General features: G+C 45.2%; 3 protein-coding genes across 6 annotated transcripts in view; 2 read left to right on the plus strand and 1 right to left on the minus strand.

Moving 5' to 3' along the window:
- The window catches only part of LOC115254164 (soluble guanylate cyclase 88E), a 538233-nt gene that overhangs the window by 157993 nt on the left and 359985 nt on the right, over positions 1-20255 (plus strand). The gene's annotated exons all lie outside the window — the stretch shown is intronic.
- Positions 7090-12554, plus strand: LOC115259352 (uncharacterized). The gene is made up of 2 exons (XM_062857310.1): positions 7090-8581; positions 8632-12554. Exons 1-2 carry the CDS (start codon positions 7090-7092, stop codon positions 12552-12554), a joined length of 5415 nt encoding a protein of 1804 aa, XP_062713294.1.
- The window catches only part of LOC134290238 (uncharacterized), a 37445-nt gene continuing 30780 nt past the window's right edge, over positions 13591-20255 (minus strand). Inside the window, exons 3-5 of the mRNA XM_062857311.1 lie at positions 14998-15180; positions 14936-14952; positions 13591-13671 (exon numbers count right to left, since the gene is read on the minus strand). Coding sequence (XP_062713295.1) covers positions 13591-13671; positions 14936-14952; positions 14998-15180 — 281 coding nt within the window. The remainder of the gene's footprint in view (positions 13672-14935; positions 14953-14997; positions 15181-20255) is intronic.

A 20255-nucleotide genomic window follows, 5' to 3' on the forward strand; every position in this document is an offset into this window, starting at 1 on the left:
TCGTCGAAGTATGATGTCTTCCACCTTGACCGAGCCACCACTTCCTCTATCCCCTGCTCGCTGTAGCTGTAGTCGATACTGTAGCGAACCGCCAGATGATCGCTGTGAGTGTAGCTTCGTCTACTCTCTAGTTCGAACTACTTGTTAGGCCAGGACTACAAAAGTAACGTGAATAATCGACTTCACACCGTTCCGACTCTTGGTACCGATATTAGCCAGGTCGACATCTAGGTAGTATGACCAGTAGCCTGGTACACGGTTTATATGGGAAAATACAAAAAATTGAAAAACTCAAGTTCCTGTATACTTTTTAGTTCCACTTCGGTCCCATATCAACTGTGCAAAATTTCAGATCGATCGGAAAAACTATATTTTAGCGCCCGCCATTCTTAGTTTTTCATACGATTTACTATGGGGAAATTTTACTCCCGCAAAGAAAAATCGCAAGGAGTCACCCCTAGATTCCTAAAAATAATTCGACGAATGATTTCTGTAGAATACTTTACTAGGAATCAGACCTCCGAAGACAGCAAATCGATGCGACGTTCGTGGAAAAAGTTATAAGGCTTCACCCGATCGATAAAATAACGAGATTTTATTATTTATTGTTATTCCTTACATGTTAAACAGCGTTTGCATGCCATTCGGTTTTCAGTCAATAACTTTTTCCACATGCCTTAGATCGCTTTGCGGTCTTTGGAGGGTTAGTTCCTCGTAAAATTTCCAACAGAAATCATTCATCGATTTATTTTTAGGGGTTAAGGGGCAACCTGTGGCGATTTTTCTTTGAAAAAGTGATTTTCCCCATACTAATCGTATGAAAACTTAAAATGGCTGGCGCTAAAATATAGTTTCTCCGATCGATCTGAAATTTTGCACAGTTGATATGGGACTAAAATGGAACTCAAAAAGTGTACAGGAGTAAAATGTCTTTTTGTGTCCCACGCTAATGACCAGTGCATCTAAATAGCAGGATCTGACCCCGCTGGTTCGTAAAACGGCTTACCCATTCCATGGCCCAGGCATTGAAATCATCGGCTATTACACAGCTCAACTTTTTTTTTTGTCTCAAGAGCAAACTTATGTGTCTCCGAAGGATTTTGGGCCGCTGAATCCGAATCCGGGCTCAGATTTGCTCCAACACGTCACAATTTTGAGCTATACCTCAATTTATAGGGCAAAATATGCGATTTTGGGCTTTTTTGACTGCAAGCCATTAAGCATGGAAATATTGTTTTTAAGCAATCAAAAGGTTAATTGGTCAATGAACATCTAAATTAACGACTCATCAGAGATGGAAACACTCTCATCGTGAATCAACTCGCGAGTGTAAAAGCAACAAACGGTTTACTCACGGTGCCGAGAGTAAGCCGTGTGTGAGTTTATTCGCACTTGCTTGCTTCACGAGTATGAAGCAAAACAAAAACAAAAACACTCATGAATTTATATTCGCGAAGAGGAAGTGGAGATGCGGGAATTGCATTTTAGTGCGATTTTAAAAGCAAAACAAGTAATTATCTATCAGATAGTAGTGTTTTGTGCTTTATTGTTCTGAAAAGTTAATCTGTCGGCCGTGTAAATTTGTTTTTTCACAAAATTTAAAAATGTTCAGAGCTGCTTCGCGAATCAATCACGAGTGCGACCAGCTTCGTTAGCTCGCGAGTGAAGGAAGTGCGAATATATTCTGGCTTCTGTTGTTCACGAGTAGGATAGCTTTGCGTTTGTGTCTACTCAGCTGCATTCCTCACTGTTTTCCATCACTGCGACTCATGCAAAATATTTCGTTTTACCTAATCAAATTTGATAGATTTAAGCATTTTATGTTAGTATGAAAACTTGCATGCTACTTTTGGAGGGTGACTTGTATGGGAAATATCGTACCTAACATAAATCGCTTAAAACTATCAAATTCGAATTGGTAAAAAGAAATATTTTGCATCATTAAGATGTTAATTGACCAATTATCCTTTTGATTGCCTAAAAAAAATATTTCCATGCTTAATGGCTTGCAGTCAAAAAAGCCCAAAATCGCATATTTTACCCTATAAATTGAGGTATAGCTCAAAATTGTGACGTGTTGGAGCAAATCTGAGCCCGGATTCGGATTCAGCGGTCCAAAATCTGTCAGAGACACATAAGTTTGCTCTTGAGACAGTCCAAAAGTTAATTTTTGTTACGCTGTGTTACCATCGGCCTACGCCCTGTCAAGTCAGCACGGTCGTCATACAGTCAAACATCTCCGGGAACTGCTCGATCGACAGCTGCGGAGGCGCATAATAGCTACAGAAGAAGACCCCGTTTACTTTGGCGACCACGAAGCCCTCGTAGGTAGTAGATACCAAGTCCTGGACGGGGTATTTATCCGTCATCCATATCGCCGCCATATTTCTGGACCCTTCCGCGATCCTGTTACCGGCGGGTATTCGGTATGTGTCCGCTATCATGGCGTTATCCAACCCACTATCAGAAACTGCTTGAAAAGCAGTCACAGTGGTTCAAGTTCAGCTGCGTTATCTCCACTGTGACCACCTGTTCGATGCCTGTTGTTCACGGATTTCCCGGTACAGATCAGACAAATGGATGACTGAAACAAACCTCCGGTGGCTCGTGGAACGACAGATGGCATACGCACCAGAGCCTGCCTTAATCCTTCCTACTTTAACGGACTTTTTACATCCTCCACAGGAAGCTGAAACAAAGCTGCCTATGTCCCTGCCGCCTCTTCCGTAGCCTAACGGCTGCGGCGACCACCTGAACTCGCACTGTTGCAGCAGTGCCGTGACCAGCCCTTCCACTTTGGTGATCTCGTCTAGGTTTTTCACCTTCAGAGTCACCTTTTGTGTGAGAGCCCTCACCTCTACCCTTTCTCCAAGGACCTTTTCTGCCCTTGCGCTCCTTATCGCTCTTCAGTTCCAGGATAATCTCAGCCGTACGAGTGCGTCTGTTACTGCGCACGTCGGCTTCTAGATCCACGAGCTTGGCCTCGCTTCGCATCGCCTTCAAGACGTCCGAATACTTCGTCTGTCCGGTCTTGATGAAGAGCGCATCGCCTTTCTCGCGCTAAGCACCTACTCTTTTACGCCTTGGTTTGGCGTCCCTATATACCTCGACATGCGGCTTTGTCCTCTTCTTCTTCCACTCGGTTTTGTCCAAGGGGGGATCTTCCTTTGGTTCGCCCTACTCTGTGGTTGCTGAGAGCCTAAAAACGATCGCATCCTTTTGTTCCCATGCTTCCGGGACGGTTCAGCCTTTTCAGGCTCACCCTTCCCACCTTTCCGGGACACCTGGCTGGGGTCTGACTTGCCGGCATTACTGCTGACCCTCGGGCACCGCACGACAGATTCTCGTGTAGTTCCTCAGGATAATACGTCGAACCCTTGGCGGATCATGCTGAGGTGTTGATGGCGTGACCGATACTCGAAAAATGTCTCCGAAGTGCTTGAACCACCGATTCACTGGTCAGCTGGGTCGGCCAAAATCTGTCCAGACGTGTCTTTCACGGGCATCGTAGCATTCGTTAGTCCCACTAAGGCGACATGAGACATCGTAGACGAGACGGATGTCGCCGGTGTTTGCGGCTTTCTCGCCTTAGTCAGCTAGGGAGTTCGCCCACGCTCCTTTGTCTTCATGAGCGTTTCACTTCCTTTTTCTCGAGATCCGACTAGCGCTGACAGGCTACAAATTTGGCTCCTCGTATTTTTGCTCGCTCTTTCGCGGCTTAGGTGTTTCTTCGCTCCTCTATCTTCCTCTAGGTATCATCTGTGACTGTGATCCACTGCTTTCTCTGGGTGCGTAGCTAACCCAAATTATGCTCGCCGGTGGCGATGAAGGCGTTCTTGATGGCGCTTCATTGATCTTCTACGCTTCCACCTTCCGGAATGTCCGCAGAACGGTTCTCTAGCTCCTCGACGAAGGACCTTTTCATCGGCGTCTTCCAGTCGGCGTGTGTTGAACTGGCGCCAGATTTCCTGCTTCTGTTGATTAACGCTAGCAATATCGCCTAGCGATATCGCTTTTCGGAATCTGGCAGTAAAAGTTTTCTTTGTCTTGCATTTCGGCAGCATCGGTTGGCGCGTAAGGGCTGTTCATTAAAGAAAGTGGACATCTGTTTACCAATTGTTTAGAGTTAAAACTAAACAAAAAAATGTGAATTTTTGCTCAGTGTGTAAAATCATTGTTCACTTCGGCAACACACTCAAAGAAAACGGAAAAAAGTGAGAAATTTCGAGCGATAGGTCGTATTAGCTTTGAGACTAGCAGATTAATTCTGCACAAATGGTGTTCCAAAAAGTTGTCGTTTCGAGAATTGGCTTACTAATACACTTCCGGGACCGCAATTTTTTAACGCTAAGCAGGGGACAGATGTGCCGGATGATGTAGGGTACATCAGAACTGAAAAAATTGGGAAAAAGTTTTTGATGTGGCGAGCCGATTGTTCATGTGGCTTAAAGAGTTCTTCGTATTTCACAACGGGACCAAAAAACGGTGAAAATAACAGAAAGGAATGCATCAAAAAACGACTTCTACCCATCTACCGAAAACATACGGATCCTCTTTTGTTTTAGGCGGATCTGGCACCCACATATTACGCTTCTTCTACACTAGAGATCAGTGCTGAAAGTTTCATTTCGTCATATCTAAATTCAACCACCTACAGCTCATTTTAGAAGCTGAACCTGAGAATATGACATATGGAAAACTTGTGCGGCTAGACCAGTTCTGCAAGAAAGTCACGGAAAAACCGCTATTTTTCGAATATTTAATGTAAATGTCACGGACTACCTTTGAAAAATGCCAAATGATATTCACCATGAATATCATTTGCATTTTTCGAAGGTAGTCCGTGACATATACCCTAAATATTCGAAAAATAACGAGTTTTCCGTGACTTTCTTGCAGAACTGGTCTAGCCGCACAAGTTTTTCATATACCATATTCTCAGAATCTCAGGTTCAGCTTCTAAAATGAGCTGTAGGTGATTGAATTTAGATATGGCGAAATGAATTTTTCAGCACTGCTAGAGATGCTCAAGACGGAAAAAGTCGATTTAGACGAAAAATGGCAAAATCCACAAAACTTCTCTAAACAGCGCCATGTGGAAAGATACCGGACAATAATTAAGCGGCATCTCAAGAAAGATGGAAGAGAAGCAAGCTCTGTTGATTGCTTCAAAAAAATTTTGTCTGCGGCACAACGAAAAGTTACGGAGAAAGTTGTGCAGAATCTTATGGGAGGTATCAAGAGGAAAGTCCGAGCGTTCTTCCGAAAAGCGAAGTAAATGTTCAAACTCACGTGAATTCGGCCACATGTATGTTAATTGTCATTTATAAAAAATAAACTTTTGAATTTGTTCGAAAATACATATTTTCTATTGAAAAACAGGTGTCCACTTTCTTTAATGAACAGTCCTTAGCATTCGATCATGGTAAGGTTTCGTATCCGTGTTCTGAATCTGGCTACAATAATCCTCTCACTAATAGGTTCCCACTTCATGAGCGCAGCGTGAGCGTGAACGCTGATCAGGAAACCAGCTCCACGGTGGCGAAGAGCGTGTTCACCTCTTAGGCCACAGTATAGCAGAATTTGGCCCGACGCCAATCTGTGTTTTCCAAAGTTCGGCGAAAGGACTTCGCTCAGTCCTAGGATCTCAAGCTTCGTACGGTATGCCTCCTTGGCCAGTTGGGCCAGTTTACCTTGCTGGAAGAGGGTTAATACATTCCATGTTCCAATTCGTGACCGTTGTTTCACGCTGAAAGTCGTTGCCGTTGAATCAGTTCGTAAACTTTTATTTTCGGTGTCGGTAACGGTTTTTGGGTTTCGAGAACAGTAGGTAGTTGGCCTAAGGTACCCTAGCTGTGCCACTTAACCGAAACTTTGGACGAATCAGTTAAAACAGTTTAGTTGGGAAAACATGTTTCATTAGTTTCTCTTCACTTAGAAAACAGCTTTTACTGAAAATGTTTTTTTTTCTTAAAACCTATGCGAGGTATCCAACGTAAATATTCGGACTGTAGTTGAAACAATCAACTTTAAATCACAATAAAGGTCCATTATTGTTGCTACTTCCGCTGCATGAATGAAGCACAATTGATACAAAAATGTACACGGTACAGTATGTATGCACCTAAATACGTGAAACAGGGCTGCTACAATTCTAAGTATGGGCTACAAATAAACCCGCTTTATCACCGTCAAAGACGTTGTCGTCATGGGGAGTGGCTTTCCGGGAGCTATGCGATTCATGAGAAAGCTCTCAGTTCGTTCAAGAGGGGTAGACGACATCACCAGTAGTGGGCCTGGGAGGTGTGTGGGTGGCCTAGCATGGAGCCTACTATGGAGTGTACCACCTGTTACGATCTACCACTAATAAATTTGAATTGTATAATTAAAACCGCTCACCAACAATTATTGTATCTACCCTACAACCAACACACTACACACGCACTCGATCGCCGAACAGATCGATGCTCTAGCACCATGTAGAACCACACAACACAATCAGTTATTAAAAGCAATTGAAATAGAACGCACGCTTCTTTTGCTATCTCGTCGGTCGGCCAGTCCGAAGTGACAAAATCGAGTCTAATAACCCCGTCGTCGTCGTCGTTTTCGCATAGTGGACTTTTTCGCTAGTGATTTTGAACTGTTTTTTCCTCCCACGGTTGTGATTTCGACCGTCGTGATCATATCACGGAGCGTGCCACGGGTCAGTGTCGCGAGTGACCATCGTATCGTAAACATTTTGGTGCCGAAACCCGGGACAGTGCGTTGCAATTTGTGTCATTATCGCCATTGCACTAGTGTCACGTCGTGGAAGGTTCCAGATAACCGCCATCGCTATTCGGGCCGCGTTCAGAACACGTGTTCAAACGCAGTGCAGTGAGAGTGATTTGTTCCCGTGGATAGATCTGTGGCCAAGCCAAGATCAGCATCGCGCCCGTCGGCTCCAGCAGCAACGGAGGATAGCAGCGCAACGTTGCACCGTGTACCCTTCCCAGCCACAGCAGTCAGCAGAATTAAATCGGTCAGGTAGAGTTTACCACCGATCCCAGGTACGTGCCCTTTCTGGTGGTGGTGATTGATTTAATTATGCCGGTGAAGAAGGCAAGCAAGGCCAGCTCAGCTACAAAGCTGAAGCTTTTACATCGTCGTCGCTCGAACATTTTGGGCTCGGCGATGATGGTGAATGAGTTCAACCGAACGTATGAGCCCGCTCGTCAAAACCAATTAGCCACTCAAATTGCGCTTTTGGATGAGTTGTGGCGTGATTTTCTCTCCACCCAGGAGGAAATCGAAATTTTGGAGGACAGTGAGGAACATTTTTCCGAAGAGAGGCGAGATTTTCAACTGTTGTACCTCGATCTGAAGGGGTCGTTGCAGAGCAAGCTTCCCACTGTCCCTCCGGCCCCACCCGCACAGCCTCGCGCACCGTCTTCGGTTTGCGCCCTACCGGCCCAGCCAATAACCAACGTTCGGCTGCCGGAGATTAAGATTCCAAATTTTGGAGGCAAGATTGACGATTGGGTACCGTTTCGCGATCTTTTCGTCTCGTTGATTCATTCCAATCAACAGTTGACGGCAGTGCAAAAGATGCACTATTTGCGAGCATCGTTGACGGACGAAGCAGCTCGTATTGTATCCACACTTGATATTTCTGCCGATGATTATCAAGTTGCGTGGAACCTTTTGAAGGATCGCTTTGAGAATCCGAACTTGCTCATCAAGCGACACATGTCGGCATTGTTGGCGATCAATCCCATAAAGAAGGAGTCTGCTTCAGGACTGTCGGAGCTGGCCGACAGCTTCGATCGCCATGTGCAGTTGCTGAATAAGCTCGAAACAGTGGAGGAACACTGGAACTCGTTCCTCGTTGAGCGATTGAGCAGTTGCCTGGACCATGGCTCACTGCGGGAGTGGGAAACCCATTTAGACGATGGCCAGAGACCCACTTATAAGCAACTTGTCGACTTTATTCATAAAAGATCGCGAATAATCACCACATTAATGCTCTCCCACACTACCAGTACCCAATCAGAGTCAAAACCGTCAAAACCACGCCTCACAGCCCACGTCGCTTCTGAGAACGTGAAGAAGTGCCCTCACTGTAAGCAAGCCCATCTCCTGTTTCAGTGCAGCGGTTTCCAATCTCTCGTTCCACAACAACGTTTCGAATTTGTCAAGAAGCACGGGCTCTGCATAAACTGCTTGAAGGGTGCACACCTGGCGAAGGATTGCTCCAGCGGTTCCTGCAAGCAGTGCTCCAAGAAACATCATTCACTGCTGCACCTTCCGCCGATTTCGTCTGCTTCGGCCCCTGGTGCACCAGCAGTAGTTCCCAACCAATCTGTACCAGTTGCAATTGGTCAATCCGCTGAAGCAATCGGTTCGCGTTCGTACCAAGTACCGCCACGCGACGCTAACGCCGCCGTACGTCCACCGTCGGCAATTTCCGGTGCATCACCACTCGCGAACTCGTCGTTCCGTACATTTCCGCAATCGTATTCGGTCGGTATTCCCCCCACCACTCCGTCGGTCGATTCTCTCGTCGAAACAAATTCGCCTCCCTCCACCTCCTGTCAAAGTGCTGAAGTGACTCAACATTCTCGTCAGAATAGGTCGTGCTATCGACAGCCGTTATCAAAGTGAAAGATGCCGACAACAACGACCATTTCGCTAGGGCGCTCTTGGACAGTGGCTCCCAACCCAGCTTCATCAGCGAATCACTCTGCCAGAAGCTCCGTCTGAAGCGTTTCAAGATCAACTCGCCTGTCAGTGGGATAGGCCAATCCACCGTGAACGTCCATTTCGGCGTAACGCTTTCGCTCGCTTCACGCTTCGGAGATCATCGCTTCACTCTGGACTGCCTGGTACTGCCAAAGCTAACGGTGTCGCTACCCAGCCACCACATCAACGTCTCTCGTTGGCAAATTCCTCGTAATCTTCCGATGGCGGATCCCCAGTTCAACATCAGCCAGAAGATAGACATCATTATCGGCGCTGAACTGTTCTTCTCGTTGCTAGAACATCAGCAAATCTCTCTCGCCGCTGGGTGTCCGCTACTACAGAAAACCGTACTTGGATACATCGTATGCGGGAAGATATCGGATCCAGCTCTCGATCCACCGGCAGTCCAGACCAGTCACATCTGCACTGACGACCTGCTCGACAAGCAACTCGAACGATTTTGGGAAATCGACAACTTCGACGTCGGAAGATCCTACACTCCCGACGAACAACGCTGCGAAGATCATTTCCAACAAACCGTTGGACGAGATACAGACGGGAGATACATCGTCCGTCTACCGCTGCGAGAAGACATGTTGCCAATGCTCGGCGACTCCTACCAGCTCGCATTCCGTCGCCTCCAGTCTATGGAGAAGAAGTTCGCTGTCGATGAAGGTCTCCGTATCGCCTATTACGAGTTCCTGGAGGAGTACGAAAGTCTGGGGCACATGGAGGAGGTGAATCCGCGCGCGTCGCGAAACCCGCAGTTTTTCCTACCCCACCATGCCATCCACCGTCCTGAGAGTTCCACCACGAAGACACGAGTAGTATTTGATGGATCCTGTCGTAGTTCTACCAGCTTATCGCTCAATGAAGTTCTGTTTGTCGGACCAACAGTGCAGCCAGCTCTGTACTCTACCGTCATCAACATCCGTCTTCCTCGGTACGCTGTCACTGCTGACGCCGAGAAGATGTTTCGACAGATCTGGGTACACCCGGATGACCGGAAGTATCAGCAAATACTCTTCCGAAAGGATCCATCAGAACCAGTTCGCATCTACCAGTTAAAGACCGTCACCTACGGTCTCGCTAGCTCGCCGTTCCACGCTACTCGTGTGCTGAACCAGTTGGCCACTGACGAAGGAGAACGTTTTCCATTGGCGGTTCCTGTCATCAAGAAGGGAACGTACGTAGACGATGTCCTCACCGGCGACGACGACCAAGTCAAGCTTGCCGAAACTTGTCGCCAATTGATGGAGATGCTACACCAAGCAGGCTTCGTTCTACGTAAATGGGCCACCAACAATACCGCCGTTCTCGCCAGCGTTCCTCGTCAGTTGTGGGAAACCAAACCAGAACTAGAAATCGATCGCTCCCCTACTGTGAAGACATTGGGACTTCTCTGGTTTCCACAGTCGGATACATTCCAGTTCAAGATTCCAGCTCTGTCGCCGCTGGATGTCGCAACAAAACGCCTCGTCGTATCTGAGATGTCGCAACTGTTCGATCCGCTCGGCCTTCTGGGACCCGTAGTGATGAAAGCTAAGATGTTCGTTCAAGTGCTTTGGGCAGAACACTGGTCGTGGGACGACCAACTGTCCGAAGAACACTCCAGCTGGTGGACAATCTACCGCTCAGAGCTCAATCAGCTACAGGCACTCTCCGTGCCGCGCAGAGTCGTGCAAAACCGCCATTACAGTCTGCATTGCTTCTGCGACGCCTCGAAAGCAGCATACGGTTGCTGTATCTACGTCGTTTCCCGTGACGAGCTCGGACAGTCCCATAGCCATCTGCTGACAGCAAAGTCACGTGTTGCTCCACTACGTGGACAATCCATCCCTCGCCTGGAGCTGTGCGCCGCGCTACTCGGCAGCCAGCTTGCCGACAATCTCCGGCAAACAACGGATTTCGTCGAACCTCCAACGTTTTGGGTTGATTCCAGCATCGTGCTTCACTGGATCAAGTCGCAGTCAAATGTGTGGAAGGTTTTCGTCTCAAACCGGATCGCAGAGATCCAACGCCTAACCAAGGACTGCAAGTGGAGACACGTTCCGTCGGAAATGAATCCAGCAGACCGGATTTCCCGAGGGTTGATGGCAAGTCAGATCTCCAAGGACGATTTGTGGTGGCACGGACCGAGTTTCCTCAAAGACCCCGTCGACAGTTGGCCCGAGTGTGTGGTTTCGATGCCGGATCTTCCGGATTTGCAGCAGGAAGCCTGCCCAGTCATCGCTTTGCACAGTGCTACCGTCGACCAAACACTGTGCGAACGATTCACGGACTTATCCAAGCTAATCCGTGTCGTAGCACGATGCTACCGATTTTTCAACAATTCGAGGCTCCCGCGGAGCGACCGCACCATTGGTTCACTGACCCCAGAGGAAGGTGAGCATGCGCTCAAGATTCTCGTACGACAAGTTCAGTTAGCGTCCTTCCCAGCTGAAGTTCACCACTACCGTAGCGCTCAAAGCGTTCCATCCGCATCTGCAACATCGAAATCGCCACTCAAGGACTTGAAGTTGTTCATGGATCAGTTCGGTTTGCTCAGACTCTGTGGACGATTAGCGAATATGAAAGCACCGTACGACACTCGTTACCCGATTCTTCTCCCCGCCGACCACCGGCTCAGTTGGCTCATCGCCCGATCCAGCCACATCCGAACACTTCACGGCGGTCCAACGCTCACGCTCGCTACAATTCGTCAACGATTTTGGCCAGTCCGGGGTCGACAGCTAGCTCGCAAGGTGGTACGTCAATGCGTAACCTGTTTCCGTTGCCAGCCACGGCTACAACAGCAGCTCATGGCACCCCTTCCATCCGTTCGTGTGTCACCTGCTAGACCGTTTATACACTCCGGGATGGATTACTGTGGGCCGTTTCTCGTTCGTCCTTTAAGTGGTCGGGGCGCGTCGGTTAAGATCTACGTCGGTCTGTTCGTATGTCTCGTGGTGAAAGCCGTGCATCTCGAAGTCGTCGCCGATCTGTCGTCCGCCGCCTGCATAAACGCCGTTAAGCGTTTCGTAGCTCGTCGCGGTCGAGTGCTCGAACTACACTGCGACAACGCGACTGCTTTCGTCGGGGCAGACCGAGAGCTCCGTTCGATGCGGGAAGAGTTTCGTCGTCAATTCCGGTCCAAGGACTGGGAGAACTTCTGCGTGGAAAGTGGAATCAAGTTTCGCTTTATCCCGGCAAGATCACCGCACTTCGGCGGTATCTGGGAGGCCGGAATCAAATCCTTCAAGCACCACTTCCGTCGCATCATGGGCAACCGCTCATTCACCGTGGACCAGCTCCAGACCGTCGTTGCCCAAATCGAATCAGTCCTCAATTCCCGTCCTCTCTCTCCGCTTACAGATTCTCCTGACGATTGCTCCGCTCTGACTCCAGGGCATTTTCTTGTTGGCGAACCGCTCGTGGCCATCCCTGAGCCCGACCTGGTCGACGTCAATCCAAATCGACTCTCGCGCCTGCAGGAGATGAAGAAGTCGGTCCAAGACCTCTGGCGTTGTTGGCAGCTGGACTATGTCAGCCAACTCCAGCAGCGAACCAAATGGAAGCGACCCCAGCCGGACGTGCGCATCGGACAGCTGGTGCTTGTCAGGCAAGCAACTGCGCCGCCCCTTCAATGGCCGTTGGGACGGATCATCGAAACCGTTGCGGGGAAGGATGGACGAGTCCGTGTGGTCGTAGTCAAGACCGCTTCCGGACAGTACAAGCGAGCGGTCACAGAGATCGCCGTCCTGCCGATAGCTCCTGCCGAGGACGAACCGAAGGACGACAGCATCGCAGTCAGTACAAGTCGAAGTCACGAAGCCGAAGATGATGGTTGAACCGGTTGGCTTCAACGGCGGCCGGCATGTTACGATCTACCACTAATAAATTTGAATTGTATAATTAAAACCGCTCACCAACAATTATTGTATCTACCCTACAACCAACACACTACACACGCACTCGATCGCCGAACAGATCGATGCTCTAGCACCATGTAGAACCACACAACACAATCAGTTATTAAAAGCAATTGAAATAGAACGCACGCTTCTTTTGCTATCTCGTCGGTCGGCCAGTCCGAAGTGACAAAATCGAGTCTAATAACCCCGTCGTCGTCGTCGTTTTCGCATAGTGGACTTTTTCGCTAGTGATTTTGAACTGTTTTTTCCTCCCACGGTTGTGATTTCGACCGTCGTGATCATATCACGGAGCGTGCCACGGGTCAGTGTCGCGAGTGACCATCGTATCGTAAACACCACCAAAAGTTGTTTTTGTTTGGCGGCATTGACTGTGTGCCGTTAAGGGTCGTGTCGTCGCCATTGTGTATGTTTTCTCTGTAAGTATGATCCCGATGTTTGTCCTTTTTCGCACTGTAAAGATTAGGGCGGCACTCTTTTGAATGAAAACTTCAAAGTCCAATACTCCAAGATCAATCCCTGACAAAAGATTGTTTCAGTGGGGTTTTCAAATTATCCGACACCTGTGGAAGTCAGGTTTAGCTAATTCCATATTGAAATGGACCACTCTAATGATAATTGTTTATGCTGGTTTGGAGACATTTTTCCAGATAAAACCATCGTTGATGGGCAGCATAGCTTTACGGCAACAGCCACTGCCTACAGTAGAGGTACGTATGGGTTATTTGCCATGTTTGAGGATTTAGAGAGAAAGGCATTTTTCGTCCGAACGACTGCGGTTTTCTACAAACGTTCCCACCCGGAAAGAAATGCGAGTGGGACGGAATGCAAGGACCGAAGCTTTGCGGATGGAAAAGATAAACACAAAAGTTTCGTTCACACTTTGATGATTCGGTGTGCGGTCTCAACGGACCGTGCTGGTGGCGGATGGCGGCTGGATTACATGGAGGACCATTTAGCTAGCGGAAATGGCATCGGAAACGATAACTTTGGTTTGTCTCGGTCGGTGTTTGACGAAAATCACGGTGGAAGTTGGCTAAATTAAAATGGATACTTAGTATCGTGAGATTGATGAAATGGATTTGTTTGGTTTTTATGGGAAACCATAAGTCAACTTATTTCATAAGCCGAGATCTGAGTGCTCAATGTCATTAATCACGTTCATAAATATTCACGTATTAAATCTTCGAGCACAGGTACTCGCCTGAAATGGTTTAGTTCTCTGCTTATAATTGATTAAATTTCAATTAACATGTCATTCACAGTTGGTCTCCTTCATCTGGTAGTTTTCAATCTTCCATCGACCATCCAAAAGGATACTTACAGTTTACCAGCTTTACATCATCAGATAAAATTTCCGCCCACTTTTAAAAGTTTATCATGGAAAGCAAGCATGTACTGCTCGAATGAGAAGGTTAACGACATACGAGTAAATTTTGGAAAAAAGTTTAAACTCCCACGTCAAAAGGTTACCCAATCCGAACTTTGTATATGAAATGGGACTAACTTACACATGAATTTAAAACTTTAGCCTCGTCCGCCTCGTGGGCTGCTGTTTGATGGGTATATATAAATGCATATTTGAATGCCAATGTTACTTACTTTTCGTTATAAGTTAGACTCGTTATCAATATCCAACACATGCCATTTGAAGGATGTTGATTCTCTTATGAATTCTAGGAAGATATTCTTGGGGCATTCATGGTTCAAGAAAATTTATTGGAAAACGCACAGGGTAATTCCCAAATGCTTTGAATAATTAGTGTTCACAAATTATAAAAGAAAGGCCCATTAGTCGAAGCGGTAAACGTACGATTATGCTGAGGGTGACGGGTTCGATTTCAAGTATGTCCAGAAAATTTCCTAGACTTCCTTTGGAATATAGTATCTTTGTGTCTGTTCGCATCTGCGAAAGTGTATCCGCGCGCCATCTGTACGTGGGGAGATCTCGACCGATAGCAACAACCGTTTGCGAATTCGATCATGGCGCCCTGTGGGAATTTGCGTTTTCATCGATCTCGCTCTATCCGGTCAACCGTGACAGAATGGATCAACCCATTATAAAAGGCCGAATGAACTGCGTGCTCGGTCTCTTTTTTGGTTTTGCGACAACTCGACGTCATCGACCACTGTCATCATCAGCGAACGTGTGAAGAACAACAAATTGTGAATTTCCAACCCACCACCCACTGAAGGTGAAATAGTAGAAGTTATTAGTAGTGTTAAGTAGAAAAGTAGTGAATAAAGTATTTAGGAGTTAGTAAAGTGAGAATAAAGTTTTTGGACAACCATAGACTTACCTGTGCTGTGTGTGAACCTGGAAGAAAAAGAAGAAGAAAGTACTGAGAACGTTAATACTTACCTGTGAAGAAGATCGTGCCCCCGTTGTGCGAAGTGGTGAGTAGTGGATTGAGCACAGAATCGCTTTTTCCTGAGCTCATCGTACAGTGTCTACCACACCATATACAGAGTATCGGGGCAGCAGCAACAAGAAACCTGCGGCTTGACGAACCCGCCTTCTGCGAATCAGCTGTGTACTTTCCGGCTAAGAATAGAACGGATTGTGAGAGTTTGGCTATATGGAATAATTATGCTACGGAAACGGTTAAGCAATCTAGAGGAAATCAAACGATTTTTTTTATCCAACGTTTTGATCACTTTTTTGGACTTCTCCAGGAAAGAAAAAAATGGTCAAAACAACGTTGTGAAAAATCAAATTACATCGTTTGATTTCCTCGAGACTGCTTTGCCGTTTTTGTAGCATAAGAATAGAACGACGGATAACCGGGTGGTAAGAATCCACCAAACGGAGTAACCCCAATTCAATAAGTCAAGCGACCCGTGCCGAGGCATCAATGATCGACGGACTCCGGACATTTTCGCCAATCTCCATACCGTCATCTTAGATTTCAGACCGCTATCTTGGATATTATGGTTACCACTTTTGACTCCAGACATCTTCTCTACCAAATATACCCATTTCGCAAGGTTTTAGAGTCAAAAGCTCTATTAAAAGCTGCCTTCTTGAATTTGGAGCCGCCATCTTGGATTTTATGGTCTCCATTTTTGGACTCCGGATATCTTCCCCGTTTCAAATATACCTTTATTGCATGGTTTTAGAGCCTAAAGCTCCATTGGACAGACGCCATTATGAATTTGGAGCCGCCATCTTGGATTTTAGACCGCCATCTTGGATATTCTGGTCGCCATTTTTTGACTCCTGACATCTTCCCCGTATCAAAAATACCCCATATTTCATTATTTTTGAGCCTAGAACTCTATTTAACAGCCGCCATCTTGAATTTAGAACCACCATCTTGAATATCAGGCTGCCATATTGAGTTTTGGGCCGACATCGTAGAATTTCTGGTCTCCAGTGTTGATTTCCGCACAAAATTCGTCAACCATGCTAAAGGTTACAAAAAATCGACGCAGTTCGATGGAGCTTGGTTTAGTTTTATATACAGCCAGTTCTATTGGTGCTGGTCCGGATCACTCAAATGGCCATAACTCCGGAACGCCTCGACCGATCCGGATCATTTTCAATAGCAAACAATGTGGTAAAATTCTGGTTCGATTCGAGCTATAATCCGGCTGATAGGAAGTGCCTTAAAAGTGAGTAAACTTACACAGACATACATATACACACATATAAACACACATACATACACACAGACATCATCTCAATTCGTCGAACTGATTTGATTTGTATATATCACTCGACTCTCCGAGCCTTCTATCGAAAATTCGTTTTTTAGTGAACATAAAGCCTTTCAGTACACTTTAGTGTACGAGAAAGGCAAAAACGTGAAGACATGCCTATTTCTTTCAAGTGCATTTTCTTTTAGAAGTAGCGTGCAAACGGTCTTAGTTTTTTTTTTCATCAAAAGAAAGAAAGTTTCGTTTTATGACAAAGCGTACGATTTTTTAGCAATAGCATCTAAGAGTCAGCACAAAACTAATTGTAAATGCACCTGAGAGCATAATACGGGCGAGTCTTGGAACCGATTTTTCATAGCACATATATGACAAGATATTATCCAATTGTTTGTAAAGTGTTTGTAAGCGGTCGTGAAATTTATCATCATAACTCAAATAAATTCTGAAAATTGTTATGATTATTTAGACATTTATTAAAAAAAATCCATGGAATACTGTAAGAATATCTTCAGATATTTGTGAACAAATTTGAAAATACAAGAATATCTTCTAAAACATACTAAATGGATTTCTGAGGGAACCTCTTAATGAATCCCAGATAAAGATCTTCAAGAAGAAAATAATATTTTTTAGAAATTTTAAGTAGAATTCAAGGCACAACCTCGAAAGAAACCCATGGACAAATATCTAGAAAAACAAATATATATACATCTGTAATACAAACTCATTTTCAAATTTAAAAAAAATCTCGAAAAGATTTGTGGAACTAATTATCGAAGAACCCCTGAAAGAATCTGAGGAGAAATTACTACAAGTTCTCGGGAGGAGTTCCTTCTGGGATTCCTTAAGGAGTTCCTTATAATATTCTTCAAGGAGTTTCTTCTAGCACTTCTCCATTTTAGGATTACACCTTCTGAGATTTCACCAGGGCGTCTTTCTGGGATTCCTGTGGATGTTCCTTATACGATCCCAGAAGGAACTCCTACTGGGATCTGTGGAGAAACTTCTAGACGAATCTAAGAAATAACTTGTATGGCTCTTTACCACGTGGTATGAGAAGAAATCTCTGGAGGAATATCATAAGAAGTTCCTGAAAATATTTCTTCAACTCCTGAAAGATTCACAAAAAAAAAAAAACTTTTGGAGGAGTACAGAACAAACCTCACGAAGAACCTCGGACTAGGAATTCTTTTCGGGATTCCTCCATAAGTTTTTTTTTGTGAGATTCTTCTATGAATTCCTCCTGGGATTCCCCAGGGAGCTCTTTCTACGATTCTTCCAAGGGTTTATTCAAAATTCCTTCAGAGAATCCTTCTGGGGTTCCGTTAGAAGCTTTTTTTATGTTTCCCAAGAGAATTGCCATCTGGTATTCATCCAGGAGCTCCTTCATGAATTCCTCAAGGAATTTATTCTGAGATACCTCAAGGTATACTTTCCAAAATTTCTTTCAGAAATTTCTCTTGTGTTTTCTCTAGAAATTTATTACAAGATTCTTCCAGGAGTTCCTCTAGGTCTCCTTAGTTAGCTCCTTTGAAGATTTTTCCAGAATTCCTTCGGATGTTTTTTCTGTGATTTTGTACAGCTTGTTACTGGGCCAATGGGTGTTATATGTGTGTTGTCCGTTGTGTAATGTAAGGTAATGTACAGTCTGTGTGACCTCTGGTCGAAGACGGCTCTCTCTGAAATTCTCCTGAAACTTTTAACGTGATTCTGTCTTCGATTTTCCTAGGGATAACTTCCGAAAGACTGCTAGGAGCTCCGTAAATCTTTCAAGAATTAATTCCGAGGTTCCTGAAGGAATTACTTCCGAGATTCCTTCTTTCTGAGATTCCTCTAGAAGTTTCACCCAAGATGCCATGAGGAGTTCCTCTGGGATCCTAAAAGGAACATCTGCATTAACCCCAGAAAGAACTCCTGGAGAAATCTATAGGAAGGTGTTATCCCAAAACGAAGGAATCATAGAAGGAACTCCTTGAAGAATATTAGAAGGAATTTATCCGAAGTTCCTTCTAGGATTCCTCAATTTTTTTTCTCTAAAATTCTTACCTGAGATTCCTAAATGAGTTCCTTCTGACATTCCTCTAGAAGTTGTGTTGTCTACCTTGTTCTGAGATTCCTTTCACTAACTGGGTAAGAGCTTAGTGCAACGAACGAAAGTTGACTGTGCAACACCAAGAATAATATTCTGAATATTGGAGAGCTACTTCCAGAACCATGTGTTCCTCTGCGACACCGAGGAAGGAGAAAAGAGTTACAACATCACCGTGCGGCTACCAGGGGCCAATCATGGTCTCGGTACTATGAATAATCTCAAGTAAGTAAGCTGTATGCGACAGTAGCAGTGTCCATACTACTGAAAAAAAGGTAATGGTAATCCTTGATGTCCGATTTACTTCGGTGATCAGGTCCACTAAACTACGTTAGCGTTTATAGGTCATTGTTATCCAATGTGCTCTGAAAAGTTACAAGAAAATCTTTCGGAAATTGTACGACATTGTAAGGTATGCGGAATGTTCTGGAGTTCAGGACATTGGAGGTCTACATAATCTACCGCAATCCCCGTGCAATCTACGGTAACGGTTATCGGCCATTGTAATCCATGATACTCCGTAATGTCACGAGAAAATCTTTCTCAGGTTGTACATCATCGTAATGTATGCAAAACGTCCTGGAGTTCGTGACATTTAAGGTCTACAGAATCTACCGCAATCACCATGAAAACTATGTTAGCGGTTATCGGTCATTGCTATCCATGGTACTCCGAAATGTTACGAGAAAATCTTTCCGAGGTTGTACATCATTGTAACGTATACAAAATGTCCTGGAATTCAAGACATTTAAGGTCTACAGAATCTACCGCAATCACCATGCAATCTACGTAAGCGGTTCGGTCATTGTTATCCATGGTACTCCGAAATGTTACAAGAAAATCTTTCTGAGGTTGTACGATATTGTGGTAAGCAAAATGTCCTGGAGCTCAGGGCTTACAAAAAATTAAAGCAAATCCCCCTCTTCTATATTCTACATTAAACCCGGAAACTAATTCAGATTCTCCTTCAGCAAAATCAACGGAGACGAACCAGCCTCGGGCTGAAAGTCTCGATAATAAAGATAAAAAAAGTTCTACAGAATCTACATCAATCGCCGTCCAATCTATGTTTGCAGTTATTGTCCTCTGATATGATGCTCTCCAACCCAACGTGATTTTTTTGGTTGTCGGGTATTATAAGTTTGAAGAATATCCGGAACCGCAGTACTTTTAAGTTCTATAAAATGTACTACAATTGCCATTCAATCTACGCTTTCGGTTCACGGTCATTGTTCTCCTGACTGCTGCTTGATGCTACGAAACAATCTTTTTGAGGTTGTACGATATTGTAAAAGTATGCAAAATGTTCTGGAGCTCAGGACTTTCGAGCTCTACCGAATCTACCTAAATTGCCATTCAATCTATGTTTGCAATTACGATCAATTTTTCAAATTAATCAAACTAAGTTTCTTGAATAATCTGAAAGCTGGTGTATAGCTCGAAAATCCATATTCCAAATTTAATAAAGATTGGAGCACTAGAACCTAAATAACCGGCTATTGTAGTGCGCAGCTTCCATAGGGGCCAGGCAAAGCGTGGAAATTTAAACGCGATTTTCGAGAAAATCACTGGATCTAAACAGCTTCCAGCTCAACGGTAGCATGACCAGCAGTAGAGAAAGTTGAAAGCACGTATATGACATCCCTATTCCCACCCAATAGGATTGTTTGCAGCCAACATCAATTAGGTTCCCCCATTGACAATGTATCTTCCAATATCTTGGTTGCCAAATGGCGCTCGATGGCGGTACATTGTTGGACGAATTAAGATGGTGAGTTTTGCTTCTGAGAGTATATCAGGTATCAGTAGGTCGGCTCTAGAGGCACGTTCTCCTCCATTCGGGAAATTTGTGCCATCGCCATGAACACGAG

The sequence above is a fragment of the Aedes albopictus genome, chromosome 3, assembly GCF_035046485.1.
Source record: "Aedes albopictus strain Foshan chromosome 3, AalbF5, whole genome shotgun sequence".
Lineage (NCBI taxonomy): Eukaryota > Metazoa > Arthropoda > Insecta > Diptera > Culicidae > Aedes > Aedes albopictus.

What these genes read in the sequence shown, in the direction of transcription:
- LOC115259352 (XM_062857310.1), top strand. Translation starts at nt 7,090, where the DNA reads ATGCCGGTGAAGAAGGCAAGCAAGGCCAGCTCAGCTACAAAGCTGAAG. An exon ending in TCCCTCCACCTCCTGTCAAA is followed by an intron (nt 8,582 to 8,631) that starts GTGCTGAAGTGA and finishes TGCTATCGACAG; the next exon opens with CCGTTATCAAAGTGAAAGAT.